The sequence below is a fragment of the Triticum urartu genome, chromosome 5A (assembly GCF_056163025.1).
Source record: "Triticum urartu cultivar PI428250 chromosome 5A, HENAU_Tu73, whole genome shotgun sequence".
Classification (NCBI taxonomy): Eukaryota; Viridiplantae; Streptophyta; class Magnoliopsida; order Poales; family Poaceae; genus Triticum; species Triticum urartu.
Window position 1 is genome coordinate 432,383,855 of NC_141877.1, and position 10,928 is coordinate 432,394,782.

Consider the following 10,928-nt stretch of genomic DNA (forward strand, 5'->3'; position numbering starts at 1 on the left):
TTACGCGGCACGTCGCCTGCATCTTAAATCTGAAGCCATGGGGAGAAGAGGAAACTCGTGCCGAAAGCCCGTCCGAGACGACGGAAGCAACCAGAAAAGGTTACCGGGATCGCGAAGCAAACTTGGACTTGTTAGGAGTCGGTGGGGATCGGCATCGGCATGGATGGCACTGGCGGTTGCTTGCATGGCCCTAACAGCTGACGCTTGTCCCCATGCAGAAGGATTAATAAACAAGCCCGTTTGCTGCCTATTTTTTTGCATTGTTGGTGCTGTCCTGTCCCTGCTCCTAGTGGACTTTTCGTAGACGCATTGGCACCAAACAAGCGACGCTTTTTTGCCACGGCTATACGTGGGGCGAAGTGAACTAATAATAAGCTGGAGATCGGTGTCCCGGTGCTTCTAGCTTTTGCCTGAAATCCTCTTGCTCCGGTGTTTCGGTTGCGCCGGAGTGCCATCGTCCAGGCTCTAGATGCCGTGAGCCCGAACACTCCACGCAATCTTAAACAGCCACAACGGGAGAAACGCAGCGCGCACACGCATACAGGCGTGCTCGTCCAATACCACTGCCGCAGTCCAGTACACATCCATCCAGGCATATACCCACCCAAGACCCTACCAATCTCGCGGCATTGAAGCCCCGGGCCGGACGACGCTACGACTCCACAGTGGTCAGGCCAGCGCCCACGGTCTTGCGTTGCATCGCATGGACCGTCATCAAGCGCGGGAGGGGTCATGATGGAGCACCGGCGCACAGGAAGTCCACCTCCGGAGCCGGGACACCTCACTTGCCACCCCGGCCTCCCTTTCGACCGGCTTGAATGCCCGTCCCTCTCGGGCCCCGTCGGGGCGCCACGTGGGCGCCCCCGACGGCGACCTCGCGGACCATGCCGACACCGCCGCGTAGCTCTCAGGGTTTCACGGCGGCCGGGACCGAGCCCGGCGGTGAGGTTGCGTGCCGGAGGCCGCCGCTGGCCTCGGGAGGCTTCACTAAATGCGGCATTGATGGCCGCGGCACGGCCAGCCGCTGGGATCACGCCCCAATACAATAATTACTGATCAAAGAATCGGCCTGTACGACAGTACGAGCACCCTCCGCAACGTGCGTACCAGACTGAGCTTCTAGTTCCAGATACGTACAACAGCCCGCGAGCGAGCACCTCTCAGCTTCAAGCATTGATTCGCCGGCGGCGAAAGAGGACGCCGCTGCCGCACGCCGTCGCCGCCTAGGGCTAGGTGAAATGTACGGGTCGGACAAGGAAGGGCGAAGAGACGTTTACCTGTGGAGACCAGTGCCTGGCTTGCAGTGGTAGGGCATGTACTTGCCATCAATGGGAAGAAAACCAGGTGACCTGGGAGAGAACTGCTACCTCCATGTGCAATGAATGGACGCCATCGGGTGATGATGCAAGGTTAACTGTGGACTGGAGCCACGGGGATGGGCTTAACTGTGATGGACTGCAATTATTGGTCAGGGCAGTGTGCTTTTTTACACAAATTGGAGCTGTATGTATGTGTGGACGTCAGCTCCGTCAGAAGCAGGCTCCGTCCGGTATGAGTGGTGGCGCCCATGAACGGATGGTGCTGCTTTACTGTCTCTAAATAAAAAGCTCGGGTGCAACAACATGGCGCGTCGATGAAAATTTACCGGCAAAAGGCGATATGAGTCGATGAACTCAGTCAGGGCCACCCCAGTGTAGTTCCCTCACACATGTGGCTCATCTTCCTGATTCCTGCAGGAAGTCGTAGAGCTCCTCTGCAACGGCCAAGGGGTATTCTTCCTGCGGCAGAAGCGCGCCCGGGACCTCCACGAACTTGGTCACGCCTTTGGCGCCCTTGAGAGCCTCCATCTCGGCCTTGGACCTCTTGGGGGAATTCAGCGTCGACACCACTAGAACAGGGACATCTCCATCCAACTTGGCAAACAGCTGCAGGAACTCCTCCCTCGATTGGACAGGGTCGAGGAGGCCCGTCAGGAACGCGGCAGGGACGTATCGCGCGCCTTTTCTTTTGGTCAATTCGTAGCGGCTTTCGACGATTTCCGGTGTCACATTCTCAGGGTTGGCATACACATGGGACTTGTACTGGGACTGGATGGACTTTTCGTTGCTCACCAGAAGATTGTACATCATCCAGCCAATGGCTGGGGCCCTGAGGGTTCCTCGTAGAAGCCCGTACCTGTTATTGACAGGTCAAAAATTATTTTAGTGCAGTCAGCTTGAATCTTATGCACTAGCAGACCGGGTATCTGTAGAAAAATGGATGATAGGGGTGATCATATCACGTATTATCTAGTACTCCCTCCGTCCCATAATATAAGAGTGTTTTCTATACTACAGTACTACACTAGTGTAAAAAACACACTTATATTATGGGACGGAGGGAGTACATCAGTATTCATTCTGTGTGATTTCAATGCATACTGCTTTAGGTCACACCTACAATCCTCCACCACAGGCTTCACTAATCAGTTATACATATATATCAACATAAGTTAAATGTGTGAGGCTACACATGAAAATCAGTACCGCAGCACAGAAATGACAATCTCCTTTCTCATAAAGCCGTTAGACCAATTTGGAAAACGAAGTGCCTGCAAATGGTACTGTACTTTCCATGTGCAACGACATAGACAATTCCATACTGACAGCCAAGGCCAAACATAACTAATGAAATCACTGCATAAGGCAGATTTTTTTTTTGGAAAATGAAGCCATAAAACCAATTTGGAAAATGAGTGCCTGCAAATACTGCTGTACTTTCTCTGTGCAACCACATAGACAAATTCCATAATGACAAACAAGGCCAGACATAACTAATGAATCACTGCATAAGGCAGACTCGTTCGTACACAAACATTTTCTCAATTGCACCCTAGCTGCTGGGGCCTACACATCACCATGTTGCAACTGCCTACGATCGAAAAGATATGTATGCAAAACAGTGCTGCAACTAAATGCAGATCTGTACTAAACCACGTAGAAGATTTTACTAACAGTGCTGCAACTGAAAGATTTGTACTGAACCAACTAGGAGATTTACTGTTTGTTGAACGAGATGCTCCAACCCACCTAAAGGCATGTGATGACACTACTGATAGGCATGAACACTACAGAATAAAAGGCAGGATGAGGTACACTTTGATACAGTATAATGATGATCAAAAGGGAGTATTTTCTCCTATAGTCCGGTTGCATCTAAGGACTATCAAGATCATCTTAATGTTTCCACAGCTTCACAAAACTCACGATTCTGGGTATGTTTCATGCCTAGCACATTTTGTATATACTCCCTTGACAATTGACATACACAATGAACAACAAATATTGTGAATAAAGGGTCAGGGAATATAGCCCTAGCCCATAGGCATGAGGCTTGTAAATGGAGTGTCTACAGATTTTGTAGTCAAGACAGCACAGAAAAATGCAAACTGTTGCTGAAAACCTGGCAATGAAGTGTATTGGTAGTGGTGATCTTGGTAATAGGTAGTATTATACTATTATCTTAAAATAAACTCAACAAAATGAGTACCCTGCCTCCACCTGATTTGAGCATAAACAAAGTTGCACAGATGAAAGAACACGGGAGTGCCTATAAAAGTATTCTCTGGCAAATATACGTAATAGCATAAGAACTACGAGTAATAAGCGCAAGTTTTAGTACCTTGTTTCCATATCAGAACCTCGGCCAAATACAATGGGAAGGGGTCCAGCCCAAGTAGGTGCAACAGCAGCAACCGCAGATGGTCTGATAAGGCCCTTCCCAGCTGCACGGATAGCTATGGTTGCTGCATGACCACCTCCAACAACTACCAGTTCGCCATCTGAACATAGTGTAGACAGTGCAAGTGTACACCCACATCGTTAAGTCACTACTGAGATTCAAACAGAACAAAATTTTCAAAGTGATTGCTGTTACTGAATAATTGAAAATCGTACTGACAACAGCAGTCAATCTGACAAACATCGATCAACTAGAATTTGTTATCTGCTTTCTGGCATATGTTCTACTTGTTAACACTGACAAGAGAATATTCCCAAGGTGGCTTTGGCTGGTCTGCAGAACTCTATAAGCTTCCTTTAACTACATTGCTACTCTACCCATGACGAACTAACATACGATAATTATGTTCCTGTAACCGTAAGATACCAGTATAAAGTGGCCAGCCAGCTTTCATGTACTAGCCAAGAAGAATATAACCTGGAAGTACTTTCTCTAGAATATTTCAGTTGGCTGTGAATGATAACATTGGGCAGGCATAATTTCGTGCATAGCACAAACATACTACTTTTGGGCTCTGGTTGAACCACCAAACAGTCTGAACCATACATATACTTTTCATAACAATGGTTACAATAAGCATATGCAGGTAAAGTAGGAAGCTACCATTAAAGGATAGAAGAATGAGTCATATTCGTGAACCAAATAACCATAATCAAAGCAAAGTGCATAGAATCAAGTACTAATTCCAGGAAAGATGCTTGCAATGACAGACTACCAGTTGACTGAAAGAGTAAATTCTGTTTTACCTGCATCCGCCACAGGACTATTTGGTGAGTTCAGTAGCTGAACCAGAAAATTCTCCATCACATCAGCATTATAGTTCAGTGATGGCCTGTCTGAATAACCCAGACCAGGCCAATCAACAATAGTAGCACGGTAGCTGAGTTCTCCTTTCCGTGTCACAATATCTTTGGCGACCACCCTCCATTCCTCCACTGTGCTAACATCAGAAATTGTAGGGATCATAAGGATGTTCTTCACATTCTCAGCAGTCCCCTGCTCATGTTCCTCATAGTAAACGCTTACTGGTTTATCCTCAAATGTCCACTGCCAATTCCCAGTCTAAAAAAGCATACCAAATAATGTTACAGACAGATAATACCAGAGAGAAAATAAAGTTGATCATCTGACCACAGTTAGCAGTTCAATGTTGAGATATTTGCCTCTAAAGTAGTCGATATTCACTAAGGACCTTAACTTTAACAAATGGATGCACAAACAATTGTACTAGCGGAATCTGTTGGAGCAAACATGGTATCATGAACTTCAGCGATATTTTGTGCATATCATAGTACTAAGTTCAGAACAATATGGTCCACTGTTTGTCTGCCATTGCCTAAGAGACACACCTTCCGATACTTGGGATCAATGCTACAAAGTAAAGGTGGTATTGATGAGGATGTTAGCCACAGAACCAGACCAGGGTGGATGAAGTGGCGGCAAGCATCTGGCATCCTCTGTGACAAGTGGTCCCACAAAAGCTCAAAGGTAAGTCCTACAGGACAGCGACCAGACCTGTGATGCTATACGGAGCGGAGTGTTGGCCTACTAAGAGACAACACATCCAACAAATGAGTGTCACTGAGATGCGCATGCTAAAGTAGATGTGTGGCCATACAATAAAGGGCCGGATTAGGAACGAGGGAATACGTGATAAGGCAGGGGTGGCACCAGTTGAAGAGAAGCTTGTCCAACACTGACTAAGGTGGTTTGGACATATACGACGCAGACCTGCAGAAGCACCAGTGAATAGCGGTATTCTAAAGAGTAATGTACCCAGAGATTTGGCCCTTTATAGGAATGCATGGAATTCAGCAATCCATGTACCAGAACTTTAATTTACAATCCTTCACTTTGTTTACATGTACTTGATCACTTCTTTTATGGGTTCTCATAGGTTTATGTTGGGTTTCATCTCTAGCTTACCCCAACTTGCTTGGGAAAAAAGGCTTTGTTGACGTAGTACTAAGTTCAGCACAATGTGGTCCACTGTTCAAATCTTCAAGGTCGTCAAGAATTTTTTTTAGCAATTCTGTTTTGTTTGTCTCACAATGCCCATTTCCATTTTTTCCCTGTAAAGTCAATCCCTTATGTCCCAGCCTCTCATCATTGTTACTATAGGAGCAACATGACATCAAATTCGCTCTATCTTAGAGAATATGCAGATTGTTTTTTTTTTTTTGAGAATCAGAGAAACTCAAGCCATACACGCCAATTAATGAAATCAGCATAGCAAAATCACTGCACTAGCAATAAAAGTGCTATTAAATAGTTTGCAAAAAGAAAAATGGCGATGTAGAGAGCGCATATTTTATTTACATTAAAAATTTCAAGGCCCAGCTCGATTGATTTGGAAGATATGAAATTGACAAGTAGAGAAGATATATACTGATGGTCAGCGAAAAGTCAGCACTCATGCACATTTTTCCATTTTCATCCCTTCAAACTGAGGTCGAATTGGTCTTGAAATTTTGCATGCCTTTAGACATGGGAAGCAAGGAGGTAGCACAAAACCTCATATGCATGTGAGAGGGGAGAGAGAGAACAGAGAGCAGGCTTACAGGGTCCTAACTGATAATACTTCTTCCATTTCATACTGTAAGTAGTATAGACTCCATTTGTCTCCACCTTGTGAAGAAAAATCTACAACGGTGTAGCGTCAACATAGATTTGAGATTTTCTCTACCTTCTTCCATTTCATACTTTATACTTTAAGTAGTATATACTCCATTTGTTTCACGTTGCAGTAATTCGACCTTGTCAAGAAAAATCTAAAACAGTGTTTTGATCATTTGACTGAACAGTCATCAATCGATAACATCAACATAGATTTGGGATTTTCTCTAGGGCTAAGCATCTCGCACAAGGTTAAACTGATCATTCAATCCGATTATTAATCTCTGTGATAATATTCTAGAAATAACAATAGGATGAAGTATAATTGGTTTTACCAAGGAGGAAGGATATTGTGTTACAGGATGCAAAATGTATTGATTCAGTATTTACAGAGATCTCCACTTCGTAACTGAAGGGTTCAAGGCAAGCTCCACCTAAAGTAGAATAGAAGACGGATCAAAATTCGACAACCACCCACGCATGCCACATATTTTTGAACAAATTAGGTATTCCGCATATGGTGGGTGGGTGCCAACAACAGTGTACCGAATTCAACCCAAAAATATGCTACTCCGTATATACTCTGCTGGGCATTTAGGTGCAGTGGCGGAACCAAGGGGGGGGGGGGGGGGGGGGGGGCGAGCAGGGGCTTGGCCCCCCCTAACGCTCGACGATTTCTATAACACCTAGGAGTATTTAGCGATAAAACTGGATTAATGGACATACTTGGCCCTCCTTATAATAGAGTAAAATCTGCAAAAGGTAAAGGCCCATAATAAAGCCCACTTTGGTCATGGCGTCTGCCCCTGTTTATGTAAACAAAAAAGTACTAGTAGCCCCTGGCGTTATTTACCCTAAAAAATGATTAACCCCCGACGTGATTTGAGGCGAAGCGCTGGCGGATGTGGCTGCCTCCTGCCCTCCCTGGCCATGATCAGATTTGAGTCCGATTAAATCAACCGGCACTGGCTCCGCGATGAGCAATCTTGCAGACTACTCCCGCCAGTTCTCCAGCGGTCCAAGTCAACTAGTCAAGGTTAGCATCACTAAAACAGTCTGCTATTCTTTCTCAATCCTTATCTATGCGCGTCTGAATTGCATATCCAGTTTTACTTATTCTAATGATGATTTACTACGGTAGTTCCTTTGAAATTTCTTTTCATAGTTTGATTTGCCAAGTAGTTATGAAAAGCATTCGCAAAACTCAAAAAGGGGTTACGAAAAGAAAAGCACCGACAAACATCATAATGATTAATTTAACTTTTAAGCATGTTGTATTGGGTTCCCAATCTAATGATATTGTTAACGGGGCTAATGTGCAAGTTGCCAATAATCCCAGTCCAAATGAAGACGACTTGTTCAGAATTGCAAGATAATCTAAATTGAAAAGGAAAGTACTTAGAAATTAGGTTATCTTCTGATGAAATTATTAATGATTTGATTTTATTGGCAATTGCAGGAGAAATTTAGACTAACACAAATGTAACTATATTTTTATTGCGTCGAAACGACACATTAATATGATATTACGTTGTATGTTTTGTTTTCGCACATGAATTTTTTGGTTTATCAACTTTGCTTGGCCCCCCCTATACCCGAATCCTGGCTCCGCCCCTGTTTAGGTGGCACGTAAATTCTGCTGGGCATTGGTTTTTCTTTTCCTTTTAAGCAATATATGGAAGTTTCTTGCGACTGAAAACCTACCAAACAACTCGAGATCTAAATCCGCGTGGAATAAGTTGGCGAACCTCAATCGTGCTAAGACTCGCGGCTTATTCAACGGATTCCCCAGCCACCCGATATACAACGATTCCGATGAGTCCAACTCCGGCAGCCAGCCACAGCGGCGATTTATGTCGACACTTGTACTCGGCGACCAATTGTTCGGCGAACTCACCTTGGAGGGCGAGTACGCGGGCTTGGGGGCGGGAGGGGCGGCGACGCAGCGTACAGCGAAGCGCCTCGCCCGCCGGAGCGGAACCAGGCGGGTGGAGGCCGTCACGGCGGGGGTGAGGAAGGCGGCCGCGGCCGCCGCGGAGGGGCGCATGAGGGCAGTGGGAGAAGGAGGCGGCGCGACGTGGGGAGTGGAGAGGAGGCGGACGACGTGGGCTGCGGTGGACTCTGGAGCTCGACGACTGGAGACTCGCCGTCGTTTTGTTTGCGCCCATGTCTTTCCTCTATAGCTCATCTTTTTTTAACACCACTGCTTAAATTCCTTATTTCAAACAACAATTTAAATTCCTTATTTCAAACAGCAATTTAAATTCACCACTGCTTAAATTCCTTATTTCAAACAACAATTTAAATTCCTTATTTCAAACAGCAATTTAAATTTCTTCGACCACTGACAGTTCAAATGAATATACTATGTATTCCGATTGAATTTTTTTTGTTATATTTGAAATACTACAAAAATTTGGGACCCTTTTGTGCGGTGTGCAGATTGACGTAGATTAGCGGCGTGTTACGTGTAGAGTAACGGAGCTGGTGATAGGCCGGGGTCAGATTAACAAATTCGCCTCTGTCCAAGAATTTCCATGCCTCTCGTTTAACCACGTTTGTACAAAATTCCTTATTGTGCAACCACGTTTCTTTGGTGGAAGCCATGCATTCACGTGGGCGCATCACATCTCCACATTTCAATTTCACGATTGAGCAGCGCTCCAGAATAAAACAAGTAAAAAGATCAGTTCCAAAAAAAAATAGATGAGCGTCCTGATCAGAGTACCTTTTGGGCCTGGCCCGTAATTACTTACTCTCTTGCATCTGATGGGCCCGTGAGGTAGAACTAGTAGTATGAAAACCGGCCGGACCGCTCTCACTGGGGCGCGTCTATACCTCGCTTCAGCAGAGTCAGATCAAATCTCTCGCTGAAGCGAACTCACAAGTGGGCCGGCCCGCGAGGTGTTTATACAGAGCTAGTGGAACACACAGAAAAAGTAAAAATGGAGTAGCAGGGTTCTAAGCCTGGTCGATTCGCTACGAGCGGCTGCTGCACCCATCCGAGCAAGCGCTTGGGACGTGTTGTAGTAACAGATCAAGGAAACATGAATTAACTGTCAATCAAACTTTACGTTAAAACATTTAAAGTATGTTAACCACGTATTTGAAAAAAATATTAAATGCGTACTGAGAAAATGTTTCTCATTTATACAGAAAAATACGAATGTTTATGGAAAAAGTTGATCATGTACTTAAAAAATGTTAATCAAACTTTTGAAAAAAATGTGCATCTTGTATTTAAACAATGTTAATCTAGCATTTCAAAAATGATAAATGTGTATTGAAAAAATGTTGGCCATGTATTCAAAAACTGTAATCCTATATTTAAAAAATGTTAATGAAGCATTTAAAAATGTTAAATGTATATAGAAAGAATGTTGATCATGTATTAAAAAAGTTAATCTTGTATTTGAAAAATGTAAATCAAGCATTTGAAAATTGGTAATCAAGTATTTGAAAAATATTAAATGTGTATAGAAAACATGTTGACTGTGTATTAAAAAAATGTTAATATCGTACTTGAAACATTTTAATCAAGCATTCGAATAATAAAAATATGTAAAAAAAAGGTTGATCATGTATTTAAAAAATGTTAATCTTGTATTCAAAAATTGGTGAACGTGTATTAAATAGATGTATTAGATATATGCCAAAAATGTACGATGTGTATGGAAAAAAGTAGACATAAAAGGTTTTCAATAAATGTCAATCATCTATTTCAAAAATGTTTTAACTTGTATATAAAAATCATTGTCCTCAAGTAGGTCATGCCTTCTGTTTTAATATAAAAGTTTCAAAAATGTTTTTGTATATAAAAATCATTGTCCTCAAATAGTGGTGCTCCACTATTTCTTTCAGATTTTTTAATAATATTTAAACCGTTAAAAGTTTAGCCTTAACTAGTTCTGTGGTAAGCTATGATAGACACAGTTTTACCTATATATTACAAAAAACACTCTACAACAACATAAAACTGTTGACCAAGTATTTGAAAAATGTTAAATGTGTATAGAGAAAATGTTTATCACGTGTATGAAAAATGTATACAAAAAAATGTGTATGAGAGAAATTGATCATGTATTTAAAAAATGTTAATCAACCATTTGAAAAAATGTTCAAACAAGCATATAAAAATTTAATCAAGCATTTGAAAATTATTAAATGTGTATAGGAAAAATGTTGACCATGTATTAAGAAATGATGAAAAAAATTGATCATGTATACAAAAATGTTAATCAATCATTTCAAAAAACATGTTCAACGGGTATTTGAAAAATGTTAGTCAAGCATTCAAAAAAATATTAAATGTGTATAGATAAAATATTTACAATGCATTAAAAAATGATGAAAAGATTTGATCATGTATATAAAAATGTTAATCAAGCATTTGAAAAAAGTTTAACAGTATTTGAAAAATGTTAATCAAGCATTTGGCAAATGTTAAATCTGTATAGGAAAAATATTGACCATGTATTAAAAAATGTTAATATTTTGTTTAAAATGTTAATCAAGCATTGAAAAAATTGTAA

General features: G+C 42.5%; 1 protein-coding gene across 1 annotated transcript; it reads right to left on the reverse strand.

Moving 5' to 3' along the window:
• Positions 1-1,436: 1,436 nt before the first annotated feature.
• On the reverse strand, positions 1,437-8,578 carry LOC125527982 (alpha/beta-Hydrolases superfamily protein). The gene is made up of 4 exons (XM_048692496.2): positions 8,294-8,578; positions 4,527-4,842; positions 3,661-3,820; positions 1,437-2,175 (listed from the first exon to the last, which is right to left on the reverse strand). Exons 1-4 carry the CDS (start codon positions 8,441-8,443, stop codon positions 1,716-1,718), a joined length of 1,086 nt encoding a protein of 361 aa, XP_048548453.2. The 5' UTR covers positions 8,444-8,578; the 3' UTR covers positions 1,437-1,715.
• Between the last annotated feature and the right edge of the window lie 2,350 nt (positions 8,579-10,928).

Excerpts from the sequence above, each read along its gene's own strand:
- LOC125527982 (XM_048692496.2), bottom strand. The coding sequence starts at position 8,443 with ATGCGCCCCTCCGCGGCGGCCGCGGCCGCCTTCCTCACCCCCGCCGTG. Across the intron at positions 3,821-4,526 it reads TAGTCCTGTGGCGGATGCAG|ATGGCGAACTGGTAGTTGTT; the intron begins GTAAAACAGAAT and ends CACTATGTTCAG. Across the intron at positions 2,176-3,660 it reads GGTTCTGATATGGAAACAAG|GTACGGGCTTCTACGAGGAA; the intron begins GTACTAAAACTT and ends TGTCAATAACAG.